Source organism: Gopherus evgoodei, chromosome 16, assembly GCF_007399415.2.
Source record: "Gopherus evgoodei ecotype Sinaloan lineage chromosome 16, rGopEvg1_v1.p, whole genome shotgun sequence".
NCBI classification, from domain to species: domain Eukaryota; kingdom Metazoa; phylum Chordata; order Testudines; family Testudinidae; genus Gopherus; species Gopherus evgoodei.
The window spans coordinates 3681344-3698639 of record NC_044337.1 but is presented as its reverse complement, the minus strand read 5'-3'; the positions used below and the strand labels follow the sequence as shown (position 1 = coordinate 3698639).

At 60.2% G+C, this 17296-nt stretch overlaps 1 protein-coding gene across 11 annotated transcripts in view; it reads right to left on the bottom strand.

Annotated features, from left to right (window-relative positions):
* RGS3 (regulator of G protein signaling 3) overlaps positions 1 to 17296 on the bottom strand; it is a 232180-nt gene that overhangs the window by 14958 nt on the left and 199926 nt on the right. For 10 of the 11 annotated variants that reach the window (XM_030535444.1, XM_030535445.1, XM_030535446.1 and 7 more), the window contains one exon: positions 10037 to 10627. In XM_030535444.1, the coding sequence (XP_030391304.1) occupies positions 10037 to 10627 (591 nt within the window). Of the gene's footprint in view, positions 1 to 10036; positions 10628 to 11634; positions 11775 to 17296 lie in introns of those variants that run through there. The other variant, XM_030535453.1, reaches the window with a different exon arrangement.

Here is a 17296-nt window from a genome sequence, read left to right as displayed (position 1 = left end):
GCCAAGTGGGGGAGAGGGCAGGGCCTGGGTGGGGCTGTGGGGAGAAGAGGTAGAGTGTGGGTGGGGCTGTGGGCAGAAGAGGCGGGACAGGGAGCTGGCCTCCCCCAGTGGACCCCTGCGTAGGGTTGCCACCTCTGACTGAAGCTATTCCGGGAGATTTCCCCCCCCAACATGATGTAATTTCATTTTCTTAAAATATCCTATTAAAGTCTCCCTGATTGCTTTCAACAGTCACCGGGAGATCAATGCTGATTCTGGGAGACTCCAGGCCAATCCTGGAGGGTTGGCAACTAAGCTGCCCTGAATCTGGCCCTCTGAGCCCTGCCAGTTGTCGCAGTCTCTGAGCCGGATTCAGCTCCTCCTGGCCATGTGAACAGACCTGCCCCTGGTTCTGGCGGCTCGCTTTGCGGAAGCCCCGACCTCCTACGAGGATCCAGCTGCCTCGCCCTGGGCGCCCACAAAGGCAGCCCCAGCAGCACTCGCCACCGGGTAAACGTGGCCTCAGGGCCAGAGGGAGGCAATGCCCAGCAAGCAGGCTGTCCGTCTCCTGCCCTTCTGTGCCCACAGCTCCAGCACTGCCTGCAGCACACTGCAAACCTCAGCCATGCCTGCGTCCGCACTGACAGACAGCATGGCTTGGGCATGAGGGCTGTGCCATGGAGGCTGCCCCCTCGGGGCCAGGGGCAGTGCGGGCTGGCTGAGCCAGTTCCCCCAGCAGCATCCCCTGCTTGCAGAGCTGCAGCACCATGCAGGACTAGTGCGCGCTTTCCAGGATTCCCGGCAGTCTGACCCTACCGTGGGAACATGCTCCCCAGCCCAGCATCCCCGGGACTTCCTTCCATTCTAAGCTGGGGCTTCCGGAGCTTATCAGCCCCGAACAATGCAGCCCTCCAATACCACGGCGCTGGCAAGGGACTGCAACCCAGGCGACTTGCAGCCCTGGGAATGTTTCCTTCCATTGTCGGGAAAGCCTCCACTTCCGCATGGAGACAAAAGGCAGACAGCAGCCTAACCTCAGCCCCAACCGTCCCACAGCTCCCACCTACCATGGGGCCTTAAAACAACCACCTCTGAATCCAGCACCAGGCAGGCAGGGGAGCGACAGAGCTTTGCGGCACCAGACACAAAAGGGTTAAAAGGACCTGTGCACACTGTGCAGACAGGGAACTTTGGGAGTTTGGGGAAGAAAACGCCTCGAGGTTTCTGGTAGCAATGTGCAGACAGGGACACCCCACCCTCCTCCTGTGGAGGATTCGGGGTAGTGCAGTCCAAGAGGCATTTCCTGTTCTTAGTAGTATTATAATTAGAACTACCACTACAGGGCACTCCGTAGGCAGGTTACATGGGGTTTTCTAGTCCCTGTTAAACCTCTCAGCAGTGGGCAGGAGATACCCCCAAACAAGCTGCTACAAGGGCCCTGGGTGTCTCTCTTCCCTTTTCTCCTGCACACCTGCCCCCTCAGACGGGGAGTGTGCCCACCTCCAGCGGCAGCGTTCAGGGCTGAGCGCCAGGCTTGGTCAGCCCCTCACAGCAATTCATCCCTATTAGGAACCACAATGTGCTTCAGCTTCTATAGGAAGAGTGGCTTCCCTGGTGCCAATGCACCTGGCTGGAGATAGGCCTCATCCACCCTGCTGTATCTCTGTGTACAGCAAGCTCAGAGCTCGGGGAGCTGGCCAGAGCCACTGACGGTCTCCTGGGAGGCAGCTGGGAGGCCTGGAGGCAGGGAACACCAGCCTGGGGGCTGTGGGGCAGCTAGCAGCTGGAGGGTGAGGGGCTGTTCCCCAGGCCCTGCACTGTCCCCAGGAGGGTCAGCGATAAGAAAAGAAGGGAGTAAACTACCCCAAGCATAACTCTATGGTCCTCAAATAAGAAGTGGGCAGACTCTGTTTCCCCGCATTTCCCCTCCACTACATTACTGCTCCCTGGCCTGCACCCCCACGACCTCCCTCAGCCTCCCCAGGAACCACTGGGCGGGTGTCAGATTGGGGCAGGTGCCCTGGGCTGGGGTCTGCAGGGTAACTGGGCTGCTGCTGGAATCAGAAGGTGGGAAAGGACAGATGCTCTGAGTGGGGCAGTTTCCTTTACTGTCTGCTAGCACTGACCCATGAAATAAACAGGCATGCCAGGGAATCTGGGCAGGGCAAGGAATGTCACCCTCAGGCTCTTGAGAGTGCCTTGGAGTGCCCCAGCCATCCTGCCCTCCCTCACCCCTCTCTCCCCCTTGTCACGCAGCTACTGAGGCAGAGGGGGCAGAGCCAGCAGAAAAGCTGCCCGGCCCAGTTGACTGAGTCACCGAAAGATCAAGTGGCCACCCTGATTCCTGCCTCCAGACACACCCAGAGCAAATCTGGGGTGGAAGGAGCTGTGGGGGCAGAGCACAGGGGCACTGACCAGCCTGCAGCAGCTGCTGCTGAGGCCTGTGCACCACCGCCTCCTGGGCAGCCAGGGGAGAGGTCTTGCAGTGCTGTGTGTGCAGTGGGGGGCAGGCAGTGCTCACCTTGCCATGTGCACCCACAGCACAGAGTGAGCCGTGAGAAACAGATCTCAATGGTGCGGCGGGGAGGGGGGACTGTCGTGCCCTACGAGCAGCAGCTGTGGGGAGAAGGTGCTTAGGGTGCCCCCTGCCCCGGCTCTGTTTTTTTATTTATTATTTTGTCTGTGTCTCCCCCTCTAAGCTGTGGTGATAGCTTGGCTAACGCACAGGGCTCACTGCCCCGATGTGCCATAGGCCCCACCGCACCCAAGAGCTGAAGGGAGGAGACCCTGGGAAATAGCCCCCAACCAGGATGCCGATGCTGATCAGCACAGTTGCCCACTAGTGGGCGCTCTCGCATTGAGCAAGCAGGACGGGGGTCTCTGACCCAGACCCAGCAGTTCTCCTGAGTGGCCTGTCAGAGGCAGGGCCTTTGGGACCGGGCTGGGTTTGTTCCCCACAGCCCATTGCAGCTCTTCTGAGCATGGGGTGGTGGGTGGGCAGCAGGGGGTTCAGGCCACAGCACTAACGCGAGACTGTCCGGTCACAGCACTGCCTGGCACAGCCCATTCTTGGGGCACTTGGGTCCAGCCGGTCATGAGGAGCCAGTCACCAGGCTGACCCCCGGCTCTCCCCTCTGCACTGCTCCTAGCAACTTCACTGGAGACCCCTGCTGGGGCTGGCCTGGGATTCCAGCCTGCCCCCCAGTAAAGCAGGTGGCGTCGGAGCCACGCTGATCTCCCCTGGCATACACAGAATGGGGGCGCTGGGCTGGAAACAACGGGATGACAGAAACCAGAGCAACCGTGTGAGCCAGGCTGGGAGATCCCATCCAGAAGGATTGCAAACCCTCCCCAAGGGTTCCCCTGGTCTGGTTTAACCTGTTCCTCCCCACTATTCAAAGAAAGCTAAATAGGCTTCATTAGGAGCTTCTGGGGGGAGGGATAGCTCAGTGGTTTGAACCTTGGCCAGCTAAACTCAGGGTTGTGAGTTCAGTCCTTGAGAGGGCCATTTAGGGAACTGGGGTAAAAATCTGTCTGGGGATTGGTCCTGCTTTGAGCAGGGGGTTGGACTAGATACCTCCTGAGGTCCCTTCCAACCCTGATATTCTATGATCCTGCCCTGCAAAAGCAGCAGTGGCCTGGTAACTGCCCAGGGAGCCCATTTCCGGCAGTCAGCGGTGTCACAGCTGCAGCTCGGCTCAGGCACGTGACACCAGGGCCCTGCCCAGTTGGACAAGCTGCAGCTCTCAGGCAAGGGTGGACCTTGTAACAAACCCCCAGTGTCGAGCAGTGCCGGGGGGCCATGGTTGTGCTGGGCTCACTGGTGGCCCTGGTGACTACAGGGACAGAGTGTCACCCCTCCTGCTCTAGGAGCCCAGACCCTATCACTGGAGCCACAGGTCAATGGCCTGTCTGAGGAGCACTCCTCATTTCGACCAGAAGGGGGCAGCAGAGTCACACTGGCCACAGGCTGGCTCCCTGCAGGCTCTCACTGCACTGCGCCAGTGCATCTCCTGTGGGCAGCTGGCACTGTGACACCAGGACCTTTCTCAGCGCCCCACCCCTTCTGCCAGTGCCCTAAGGCTGGCTCCAGGCAGAGCCACTCTTGGGCTGGCTGGCAAAGAGGGGACCTGGGACAGGCTGCGTCTCCTGAACCCCCACGGCACCCAGGCCCACGCTCACCCTCTGGCCTGAGAGTCTCAATGGCTGGAGAGCCTCCAGAGAGCATGGCACTGCCCCAGCCCAGAGGGGTCCAGCTGCCTGCCAGCCCCCAGGCAGGCTCCCTGCTCTGCTCTGAGCCAGCCCACAGGAGCCGAGTGCTGCAGGCCTGGGACCCCGCCCCACTGCCCTCTGGACAGGGCAGCACCATGGCTATTCCCAGGCAGGCCCACGCTGACAGGGACCCAGGAGAGCTGGAGCAGGGGCAGCATCTCAGCACTAAACCTCTGGGGATTAACCTGAGAGAGGCCCGGAGTGAGTCACCCGCTGGCAGCTCCCAGCGGGACGTGCCCCCAGGGGAGCGCTGCGAAGGGCTGCCAGCCCCTGCACAAAGCTTTGCCAAGGGCAGGTTCTTTCCTATAAGTATTTGTTGTGCAACAGAACACAGCAACTGTCACACTCCACTCCCATGGGCGCAGGGCAAGCTCTCCAATCTAGCTCAGCCGGCGCACCTCAATCCCGACCCGCAGCCCCTGCTAGCGTGGCCCTGCGCTCCCCCCCAGCTCAGCCTGTGCCCCTCAATCCCGACCCACAGCCCCTGCTAGCCTGGCCCTGCCCCCCCAGCTCTGCCAGTGCCCCTCACTCCCGACCCGCAGCCCCTGCTAGCCTGGCCCTGTGCTCCCCCCCCAGCTCTGCCAGTGCCCCTCACTCCCGACCCGCAGCCCCTGCTAGCCTGGCCCTGCGCTCCCCCCCAGCTCAACCTGTGCCCCTCACTCCTGACCCACAGCCCCTGCTAGCCTGGCCCTGCCCCCCCAGCTCAACCTGTGCCCCTCACTCCTGACCTGCAGCCCCTGCTAGCCTGGCCCTGCCCCCCCAGCTCTGCCAGTGCCCCTCACTCCTGACCCGCAGCCCCTGCTAGCCTGGCCCTGCCCCCCTAGCTCTGCCAGTGCCCCTCACTCCCGACCCGCAGCCCCTGCTAGCCTGGCCCTGCGCTCCCCCCCAGCTCAACCTGTGCCACTCACTCCTGACCCACAGCCCCTGCTAGCCTGGTCCTGCCCCCCCAGCTCAGCCAGTGCCCCTCACTCCTGACCCGCAGCCCCTGCTAGCCTGGCCCTGCCCCCCCAGCTCAACCTGTGCCCCTCACTCCCGACCCGCAGCCCCTGCTAGCCTGGCCCTGCGCTCCCCCCTCCCAGCTCTGCCAGTGCCCCTCACTCCTGACCTGCAGCCCCTGCTAGCCTGGCCCTGTGCTCCCCGCCCAGCTCTGCAAGTGCCCCTCACTCCCGACCCGCAGCCCCTGCTAGCCTGGCCCTGCGCTCCCCCCCAGCTCAACCTGTGCCCCTCACTCCTGACCCACAGCCCCTGCTAGCCTGGCCCTGCCCCCCCAGCTCAGCCAGTGCCCCTCACTCCTGACCCGCAGCCCCTGCTAGCCTGGCCCTGCCCCCCCAGCTCAACCTGTGCCCCTCACTCCCGACCCGCAGCCCCTGCTAGCCTGGCCCTGCCCCCCCAGCTCTGCCAGTGCCCCTCACTCCCGACCCACAGCCCCTGCTAGCCTGGCCCTGCCCCCCCAGCTCTGCCGGTGCCCCTCACTCCCGACCCACAGCCCCTGCTAGCCCGGCCCTGAGCTCCCCCATCCCAACTCTGCCAGTGCCCCTCACTCCCGACCTGCAGCCCCTGCTAGCCCGGCCCTCCCCCCCCAGCTCTGCCAGTGCCCCTCACCCCTGCTAGCCCACCTCGAGCTTTCCACCCACGGCTCTGCCGGTGCCCCTCACTCCCAACCACTCTTCTATCTGGGGCAATAGGGAGGATTTGTTGGAACATGCTCTTTCCTTCTACTTATCTAGCAGTGAAGGCATAAGATACTGCTGACATCACCTTCGTGGCCATGGCAACACACTGATGGCCCCCACCGAGGGTGGGGCTCGGGTGCAGGATGAGAGCCCGGGAAGTGGGGGAAGCCAGCGCCTGTGACGATCCAGCGGGGAAGCTGAAAGGCTCCACCCCAGGAGGCGCTTTGGCACCAGGCTCAGTTCCCTCTAAGCTGCCCAGCTGCAGGGCTCAGGGCCCCAGCGCGGCGGGGGGGAGGCGCCTCTCCCCTAACCCCAGCTGCTGTGGCGAGACAGGGCTGGGGGGAGTTCTGTACCCCGACCCCCTCATCCCCACCCCCCAGACCCCAACCTCTGCCCCAGCCCTGAGCCCCCTCCAACACCCCAACCCCCTCATCCCTGCCCCCCAGATCCCAACCCTCTGCCCCAGCCCTGAGTCCCCTTCAACACCGCAAACCCCTCATCCTCTGCCCCAGCCCTGAGCCCCCTCCAACAGCCCAAATCCCTCATCCCCGCCGCCCAGACCTCAACCCTCTGCCCCAGCCCTGAGCCCCCTCGAACAACCCAACCCCCTCATCCCCGCCCCCCGACCCCAACCTTCTGCCCCAGCCCTCAGCCCCCTCCAACACTCCAACCCCCTCAGCCCCGCCTCCCAGACCCCAATCCTCTGCCCCAGCCCTGAGTCCCCTCTAACACTCCAAAGTCCTCATCCCTGCCCCCCAGACCCTAACCCTCTGCCCCAACCCTGAGCCCCCTTAATCACCCCAACCCCTCAGCCCCGCCCCACCAGACCCCAACCCTCTGCCCTAGCCCTGAGCCCCCTGAAACACCCTGACCCCCTCATCCCTGACCCCCAGACCCCAACTCTCTGCCCTAGCTGTGAGCCCCCTCCAACACCCCAACCCTCTCATCCCTGCCCCCCAGACCCCAACCCTCTGCCCCAGTCCTGAGCCCCCTCCAACACCCCAACACCCTCATCCCCACCCCCCAGACCCCAACCCTCTGCCCCAGCCTTGAGCCCCCTCCAACACCCCAAATGCCTCATCCCCACCCCCCCAGACCCCAACCCTCTGCCCCAGTCGTAAGTCCCCTCCAACACCCCAAATCCGTCATCCTCGTCCACTCAGAATCCAACCCTCTGCCCCAGCCCTGAGCCCCCTCCAACACCCCAAGTCCTTCATCCCCACCCCCCAGACCCCAACTCTCTGCCCCAGCCGTGAGTCCCCTTCAACACCGCAAACCCCTCATCCTCTGCCCCAGCCCTGAGCCCCCTCCAACAGCCCAAATCCCTCATCCCCGCCGCCCAGACCTCAACCCTCTGCCCCAGCCCTGAGCCCCCTCCAACACCCCAACCCCCTCATCCCCGCCCCCCGACCCCAACCTTCTGCCCCAGCCCTCAGCCCCCTCCAACACTCCAACCCCCTCAGCCCCGCCTCCCAGACCCCAATCCTCTGCCCCAGCCCTGAGTCCCCTCTAACACCCCAAAGTCCTCATCCCTGCCCCCCAGACCCTAACCCTCTGCCCCAACCCTGAGCCCCCTTAATCACCCCAACCCCTCAGCCCCGCCCCGCCCCGCCCCACCAGACCCCAACCCTCTGCCCTAGCCCTGAGCCCCCTGAAACACCCTGACCCCCTCATCCCTGACCCCCAGACCCCAACTCTCTGCCCTAGCTGTGAGCCCCCTCCAACACCCCAACCCTCTCATCCCTGCCCCCCAGACCCCAACCCTCTGCCCCAGTCCTGAGCCCCCTCCAACACCCCAACACCCTCATCCCCACCCCCCAGACCCCAACCCTCTGCCCCAGCCTTGAGCCCCCTCCAACACCCCAAATGCCTCATCCCCACCCCCCCAGACCCCAACCCTCTGCCCCAGTCGTAAGTCCCCTCCAACACCCCAAATCCGTCATCCTCGCCCACTCAGAATCCAACCCTCTGCCCCAGCCCTGAGCCCCCTCCAACACCCCAAGTCCTTCATCCCCACCCCCCAGACCCCAACTCTCTGCCCCAGCCGTGAGTCCCCTTCAACACCGCAAACCCCTCATCCTCGGCCCCAGCCCCACCCTCCAGCACCCAACCCTCTGCCCCAGCCCTGAGCCCCCTCCAACATCCAAATCCCTCATCCCCGCCCCCCACAGATCCCAACCCTCTGCCTCAGCCCCGAGCCCCCTCCAAAACCCCTCACCCCTCACCCCTGCCCCCCAGACCCCAACCCTCTGACCCAGTCCTGAGCCCCCTCCAAAACCCCAACCCCTCATCCCCAGCACCAGCCCCACCCCCCAGACCCCAACCCTCTACTCCAGCCCTGAGCCCCCTCCAACCCCCTCAACCCCGCCCCCCAAGACCCCAACCCTCTGCCCCAGCCCTGAGCCCCCTCCAAAACCCCCAAACCCCTCATCCCCGCCCCCCTCCAGACTCCAACCCTCTAACCCAGCCCTGAGTCCCCTCCAACACCCCCAACCCCTCATCCCCGGCCCCAGCTCCACCCCCCAGACCCAACCCTCTGCCCCAGCCCTGAGCCCCCTCCAACACCCCGAACCCCTCATCTCCAGCCCCACCTCCAAGCCCGCACCCCCAGCCAGAGCCCTCAGTCCCGCCGCACCCCACACCCCCCAGACCCCAACCTTCTGCCCCAGCCCTGAGCTCCCTCCAACACCCCAAACCCCTCATCCCCAGCCCCACTCCCCCCGAACCCCAACCCTCTGCCTCAGCCCTGAGCCCCTTCCAACACCCCAAACCCCTTATCCCCAGCCCCACTCGAGCCCACACCCCCAGCCAGAGCCCTCAGCCCTGACGCAAATCAACCCTCTGCCCCAGCCCTGAGCCCCCTCCCACACTCCAAACCACTTGGCCCCACCCCCACCACATAGTTGTTGTTATGTGACCGATATGAAGGTAATGTGTCCCCTGCACAGGGCCCAGGTCTTGCCCAGGTTTCGATCAAGGAGGAGCACTTCTGCAGGGCACATTGGCAAGGCTTTGCCTGCCCCTGCAACCCTGAGCAGGAAGTCCTGGGTGGGTGCAGCAGGGGGGCTGCCAGGGGCACCTCCCCCCAGGCATGCTCGCTGTGTGAGCACAGGACTGAACATTAAACGACCGGCTGGGGAGGAAGCTGTCGAGGGACGGGGATCAGACGGTGCTGCCAGAGGAGCCAGACAATGACATCATTAGCAGGGTCGCCCTTCCCCGTGTGGCGAGGGCTCAGCAGCCCCATGCCAGGCACCATCGATCTGCTGGGGAGATGGGGCTCCAGGCTGGGGTCTCTGGTTTCCCAGAGCTAGGAGGGGATCTCCACCTGCCTTGCAGAGGCGCTGGTAGCACTGATGCTGGGGCGGAGGGGCTGGGTCCTATGAGCCCAGGGCTGGACATTGGGTCAGAACTTGCACTAGGCTGCCTGGAGGGGTCACCAAAAGCACACCCCAAACCAGCCCAATCTGGAGGAGAGGCACAGCAGCTCCATGAATGCCGCCCGCCCACCCCACCAGCATCGAGCTGCCATCTGCCATGCTGCAGCTTGGAGCGTAGCAGGACGCCTCAGCCCTGCAGTGGGGGTGGGAGTTTGGGGATGCTGGCGGCGGGTCCTACAGTGCCTGGGCTCTGGAGACAGCTGGGCTGGGGCCTGGCACTCAGGCTCACCGAGTGACTTGTCCTCCATGGGCAGGCTGGGCACAGGATGAGGGCTGGCGGGCGGGCACACGGCACCCCCCAGCGGCTGGGCTGCAGGGACACAGGCCTGTCAGCCCAGTGGTTGAAGCCTCAGTGCTTGGGGCCCCATGCCAACCTCCTCAGCTGTGCCCCCTGCAACCCTCGCGGCCAGGGACTGAATCAGCCCAGGGCCATGCAGATGAGGAAGGCATTAGTCCTGCCTCCCCCATTCTCTCTCTGGCTCCAGGCCTGTATCCCCTGGGACACAGAGGGACCCCTCTGTGGGAGAGAGGAGGTCAGACCCCGCCGAGATAGCTGTCAGCCCTCCTGACAGCAGGACATCCCAGCCAGGGAGGGCATCCCCCAGCTGCTCCCCACTGTGAGGGAGAGCAGCCCCGGCATGGGGAGGGAGCGGGGGGCTCTGGCTCACGTACCTTCCTGTGCCCAGAGAAGAGGAGGCTGAGTTGGTGGATGGAGCCCCCGTTCTTGGTGAGCTGCTTCTTGAGGGTCCTGGGTGAGGGCAGTGCCCAGCCGGCCTGGGGGCCCTGGATGTCCAGGCAGTTGAGGGTGGTGTCGGAGGTGAAGCAGTGGCCCTTCGTCTCCTGCAGCAGGCTGCCCTCGCTGTGCGTGCGGCGCCGCAGGGAGCCCTGCACCGTCAGGGTGTAGGTTGGTTCGCAGCTCGACGGCTCAATCATGCTGCAGCGCTTCCCCTCGCTCCTCTCCAGATAGTGCTGGTCACTGTCCTCCTCCTCCTCGTCTTCCTCCTCGTCCTCCTCGTCCGTCAGGCTGTCGGCTGTGCTGTCCAGCCGCAGCTCCGGGATCACAAAGGCCGGGCTGGAGCCAGGCTGCTCCTCCACACAGTTGGTTGCAATCACCACCTTCTCCTCCTCCAGTGGGGCCCCCAGGGCAGCCTCCTTCAACGCCCCCTCTACTGCCCCTTCTGCAGCCGGGCAGGCATCGCCCCCTGCCACCTTCTCCTCCTCCGAGGCCATCACCCTCAGCTCCTCAGTGTCCGTCTCAAGCATCTGCCAGGGAAAGACAGGATAAAAGGGGGGAAACTATAAGCCAAGGAGAGTCAGGAACATCCCCCAGAGTCCCAGGGGGCCCTGTGCCAAGGGAGTCAGGAACATTCCCCAGAGTCCCAGGGGGCCCTGTGCCAAGGGAGTCAGGAACATCCCCCCGTGTCCCGGGGGGTGTTTACCGAGGTCTCTCTCTATTTCTAATCCCCCAATATGTCGATTCAGCCCCATTGCTGGACCATTGCCCACAACGGGCTGGGCCAGGCCGCAGCTCTTCCAACTCTGGATTGGGGCATGCTGCCCTGTGCTGGTCCCGGAGGAGGCTTCCCGTCTGCTGCCCAGGCAGGACTGGGCAATGTCCTTCCAGCTCCAACCACCGACCCACAGAACGAGGGACCATGATGCTTTATTATCCTAATTACAGCCAGCCCGGGCCCCCCCAACCCCGTCCCTGCCGAGGACTCTCAGGCACGGGTGAGGCACGCGGTACCACGGAGGAGGGGCAAACGATGGCAGGACTGCATCCAGGCCTGGACTACCCACATGCCTCCTCAGCCTCAGAACCAGGCGCAAGCCAGGGACCGCTGCTGGCAGCCTGCATGGCCTGGGTGCCCTCTGGAGGGACTCTTGCAGAGCCCACCCAGAACCCAGGGCTTCCCGCCAGCCCCAGTCTGTGCCCACTGACCATCCTCCCAGTCTGTCCCATGAGCCCCACTTCGCCATAGGGCTTGAGCTGCTTGCAAGTGGAGCCCCCTGTGTCGTGTGGCAGGGTCCGCCTGAATCAGCTCTCTGACGGGTCCCCACAGAGTGCCAGGAGCAGTTAGCTCTGAGAGCCCTGGGCACGGCAGCCCCACTCGCAGAGCTGCAAACACAGGCAGCCATGTCCCTGGGGTGGTGGGGACGAGGCACTGGCAGTGCACGAGGCCAGGCCAGGCTGGCTATGGGCACCCGGCACAGGTTCCAGACACAGATGGGCTCAGCCAGAGCCCGTGACCAACAGGCACCATCCTTACCCTGCATGGCACCCCAGCACCCGCTGTGGCTTGGCTCAGCCTCCCGGAGATCTGGTGGAGCTGGGCCCAGCTCTCCGAGCACTGGGGCCAGGCTGCAGCAGGGAGAAGCCGGCAGTGAAACCAGACACACTTGTCTGGCAGCTCCTGCCCCTCCTGCGCCACAGGAACAAAAAGCAAAGGGGAAGTGCCGGCCCCTGTTCATCTGCTGATTGCCCAAGGCTCAGCCCAGCCTGGCCTGTGCTTCCAGCCTGCCTGGGGCTGGCCACAGGCCACTAACTCGGGGCTCCCAGATCCCAGCGCCTGCTGCTCCTCTTGCTCTGGGGCTCCGTGTTCCCACCCCCTGCAGCACCGTGAGCCAGGCCCCAGAAAAACATGGGATCTTCGCAAATGATCTCTGTCAGGTTTGCTCTTCACCTTCTGGTGTCTGAGCCTCGGCCGCCCCCAGTTCTGCGGCCGGCAGGGCCAGCCCCGGGCTCTTCCCCCGGGGAAGGGGAGATTCTCAGGGAACTACAGCTCGGAGCTGGGGTTTTGAGACAAACACCCCATGGAGTGAGACCTGGGACCACATCAGGAGAGCAGGCAGCTCTGAGCCAGGGCCCAGCACTCGTGGGCCAGCCGTGCCACATTCCCTGGGCACAGCAGTGCTCCAGGACGGGATGAGGCATTGATTGGAAAAGGGCACGGCTTGCCCCTTACCAGCCTGCAGGCACCAAGAAATCATCTCTCCTTGGAGCTCACAGCTGGGCGAGTCTGCGGGGAGCCCCCTGTCTCAAAGCAATGGGGCAGGAAGAGGCAGTGTGGGGGTGGGGCTTGGGAGAAGGGCTGGGTGGGGGTGAGGTCTGGGACGAAGCGGGGGGTTGAGCACCCCTGGGACCTGGAGGAAGCTGGTGCTTGTGACTGGGAGGAGTGGTAGATACGCTGGAGGGTAGGGATAGGATACAGAGGGACCTAGACAAATTAGAGGATTGGGCAAAAACAAACCTGATGAGGTTCAACAAGGACAAGTGCAGAGTCCTGCACTTAAGATGGAAGAATCCCATGAACTGCTACAGACTAGGGACCGAATGGCTAGGCAGCAGTTCTGCAGAAAAGGACCTAGGGGTTACAGTGGACAAGAAGCTGGATATGTGTCAACAGTGTGCCCTTGCTGCCAAGAAGGCTAATGGCATTTTGGGCTGTATAAGTAGGGGCATTGCCAGCAGATTGAGGGACGTGATCATTCCCCTCTATTCGACATTGGTGAGGCCTCATCTGGAGTACTGTGTCCAGTTTTGGGCCCCACACTACAAGAAGGATGTGGAAAAATTGGAAAGGGTCCAGCAGACGGCAACAAAAATGATTAGGGGGCTGGAGCACATGATTTATGAGAAGAGGCTGAGGGAACTGGGATTGTTTAGTCTGCAGAAGAGAAGAATGGAGGGAGAGGGTTGATATGTGCTTTCAACTACCTGAAAGGGGGCTCCAAAGAGGATGGCTCTAGACTGTTCTCAGTGGTACCCGATGACAGAACAAGGAGTAATGGTCTCAAGTTGCAGTGAGGGAGGTCTAGGATGGATATTAGGAAACACTGTTTCACCAGGAGGGTGGTGAAGCACTGGAATGGGTTCCCTAGGGAGGTGGTGGAATCTCCTTCCTTGGAGGTTTTTAAGGTCAGGCTTGCCAAAGCCCTGGCTGGGATGATTTAGTTGGGGTTGGTCCTGCTTTGAGCAGGGGGTTGGACTAGATATCTCCTGAGGTCCCTTCCAACCCTGAGATTCTACGATTCTATGACTGTGCTAGAGGCTGGTGCAGGTTTGCCAGGTCTCGGAGCTCATCAGACCGTGGGCTGGGCCTGTGTTTAATGTGGCTCCAGCCCAGCTGTACTAGGTTTTCTCTTTTCCCAACCAGGGCAGTTATCACCATCTTCAATCTCATCTAGCATTCTGTCCACCGGGGCTCTCCTGATACAAGCTCTCTGCAGCCAAAGGCATAGGGAGGACGAGCTGTTGTCCCAATGAAAGCTCTAATCCATACTTGACATTTCAAAGGCTTTCACTGACTTTCCTTCTTTTCCCTGACCCCATGAGGACAGGCATGTGCTCGGGGAGGACTGTCTGCTGTATCACCTGCCTCCATCAGGCACCTCTGAGTCCTAAACCATGTGTTACAATCAGGATAGGACAATACACAGGTGTGTGTCTACACACACCTGTCTACACACATCCCTCTGTCTGAGGCGCTATGTCCTTTCACAGCTGTTTCACAGGGACTCCAGTGAGCATGTATGTGAACAGCCTCCTTTTCCACTTGGGTCCCTGGTGCTACAGCCCCAGGCAATGCTGAAGAGCCCTGGAGTGCCCTACTGCTCTTCCGCTCTCTCTTTGGGCAGCAGGGGCAGAGGGGAAACAGAGGCTGGGCCATAAGGTGTCCTGCTCTCAGAGGAGGACGAGCAACCACCTGTGAGAGGCAAGTCTCCCAGGGAAGTTTGTCCATTTACTCCTTTGCTTCACAAAGCCAAGAACCAGGTAGTTCCAAAACAAATGCCAAGCAGTAGCAATTCCCTCAGTGTGGGCACTCCCCGCCCTGGGGAAATCGTTAACCTCTCCCTGCAGAGCTAACGAACCAGCGGCTAAGTGCTCCTTCTGCCCACAGATCCAGTTTGTATAGATTATCGCTCAACATCAGATTTCACATGAAACAATAAAACTGCTGCCAGTACTGGGCAATGCCACAGGGGGCCCTGGGCACCGCACAGACAGCAGGCTCTGTCCTAGAAAAACCAGGTCTTCTAGGAACTTTGGGGCCCTTTCCTGCAACCCACGTGCCAGACTCAGTGCATCCTGGAGACATCTTGCAGTCAAGGGACCCAGAGCCCCTAGAGATTCCTACACCTGTGGGAAGCTTGGGGAATCCCAGAATGGCACCAACCTTCACTAGTCCCTGACTAGTCTTAGAATGGCTACCCCCTTAGTGGGAGATTGCAGCGATCCAGCAACACCTGGGATGGACCAATCCTGAACAGGACAGATGTTCTTAGTATCCTGGAAGTCATAAGGCTGGTTTTCAGGGGGATTCTGGGGAGCAAAGTGTTTCTAGTGTTTCTAGTCTCTAGCGAGAGATTCCCCAACTACCTAGCGTGGGTTCCCCCAAAGGACATCTAGAGCTTGCCAGTCAGAGAACTTTTTATTACCTTTTGAAACTTAAGATTGCAACCCATTGTGTCCCTCTGTTTACTTGCTTTAACCTCATAAATAACACTCTGGTTTCCTTTTCCTATTCATGTTTACCTGCTTTAACCTCATAACTAGCTCCCTTCTTTCCTTCTCCTAGTCATAAACCTGGATGTAGTTCATTGCAGGATTGGCTCCCAGCCTTGTCTTTGGTGTGAGATCTAAGGTGCAATTGACCTTGGGTAAGTGACTGGTCCTTTGGGTCTGGGAGTAACCTGAATATTGCTGTGATTGGTGGTGTAAGGGCCCATCCATCACAAAGGGAGGCTCCCCTGGGTTGTGTGTCTGATTTACCAGTGATAATTGGTTGGAACTCACAGCCAGGGTGGGGTTTTTGACCTGGTTCCTGCCAGTCTGCTCTGAGGTTGGTGCTCACGCTTCTGAGTCACTGCAGGCAGCGGTACAGTCACTCCGGTCAATAACTGTCCCATGCAGCAAGCCAGCCAAAGGCCTTGCTTATGTGTGCAAGGAAGGGCAGTTAGTAATAGACTGGCCTGACACTCCAGAATCCTCTCTTTATCCAGAGCAGGTAAACTGCCAGCCTGCATCTCCCAGACCAGGGCAGCCTGGTTCTCCTATGAGAGGGGAACAGAGTAGACACACCCACCCACTCCTTGGCCTCTCTGCTGCAGCTGGCAAACACGGGATATGTCTACACTGCAGCATTTGTAGACACAGCTAGATCAAAGTCAGCTCAAGTAACAATCACAGTGCAGCAGCAGCAGCATGGGCAGCTGTATGGGCTAACCCCTCCAACCCAGGATCTGGGGTACATGTTGGAGTGGTCTGTGCTGCTGCTGTGGCTTCACTACTATTGTTGTTCACACTAGCTAGATCACAACTAGCTGGGGTCTGTCTACACATACTGCAGTCACACTCTGACTGCAGTGTAGACAAGCCCAGAGAGTCAGTTGTGTTGGTGTTCTCTGGAGCACCTCAGACCCAGGCCCCCAGACAACTGTCATGACATTCAGATTTTGAATAGTACTGATCTGGAGTCAAACCAGAGACCTGGAGCTAAAATGCTCCATACTCTCAGTTCCACAAGCCATTTCACAGCCCCACCCCCAGGACAATTTCTTGTACAAATGTTGCATGTTTCCAAACTTGCTGTGTGGTGCTCATCCTACCTAGTGTGCCCAGCAACCATACTAGCTTGGGTATTATTTATATCACATTCATTAGTATTATCATTTCATGAAATAATGATGGGAAAACCTACACAGGCGACTTGTCCTAGTGCTCCCTGATTTGCAGCAATCCCGGTGCCAGACTGCTCACGCCTGAAGGCTGCCTATCAGATCAACCCATACATTTAATATTGTTGGATGCCTGCATCAGATAAGGGCTAACAGGAAATGAACAAGCTCCTTTAAGATGAGAAACATTTTTGGAATTAATTAAATCTCTCTGCAAATTCAATCAAAGGGTCTGCTGTAGGCAGGATATGAACAGACACCCCTCTCCAGGGCCACACGGCAGGTTTTCCATCTCAAGATTCTCCAGTGTGAACTCCAGCCATAGTGTTCACTGCAGAGTGGGATGTCAGCACCCGAAGAGAGGCCTGCTGGAATGTAACGAGCAAGGGCAGGGCAGAGGATGGCTCAGAGATAGCGGAGATCTCTGGAAGAGGGGCAGCCTTTAGCTCACCTGGCTCTGTGTGCACCAAATTGAAAGGAAACTTTATTGGCCCCAAATGAAACATGCAGTGGCCTGGGCAGCTCAGGGACTCCTGAGAAGATAACATGCAGAATTCCTCTCTGGTCACTGGGCTCAAATCAGCAGAGTATGAGTAGTGGAAAGTCAGCCCTGTCTGTCGGGTGCCTGTGTGAAATTCAGAGATTCTGAGGCCAGAGGGGCCAATGTGATCATCTAGTCTTGCCCCCTGTGTGACACATGCCAGAGAATTGCCCCCAAACAATTCCTAGAGCAGTGCTTTCAGAAGAACATCCAGTCTTGATTTCAGAATTGTCAGTGATGGAGAATCCATCTCAACAAGAAATGGAGATATACTTATCTCACAGAACTGAAAGGGACCCTAAGGGGTCACTGGGTCCAGCCCCCTGCCTTCACTAGGAGGGCCAAGTACTGATTTTGCCCCAAATCCTTAAGCGGCTGCTTCAAGGATTGAACTCACAACCCTGGACTTAGTGGGCCAATGGTCAAACCACTGAGCTATCCCTCCCCCCCTTAGAGAATTGATCCAGTGGTTAATTATTCTCATTGTTAAAAAATTACGCCTTAGTTCCAATCTGAATTTATCTAGCTTCAGCATTCAGCCATTGGCTCATGTTAGATCTTTCTCTGCTAGACAGAAGAGCCCATTATGAAATATTTGTTCCCCATGTAGGTACTTAGAGTGTGATCAAATCACCCCTTAACCTTCTCTTTGTTAAGCTAAAGAGATTGAGCTCCTTGAGTCTCTCTCTGTAAGGCAGGTTTTCTAATCCTTT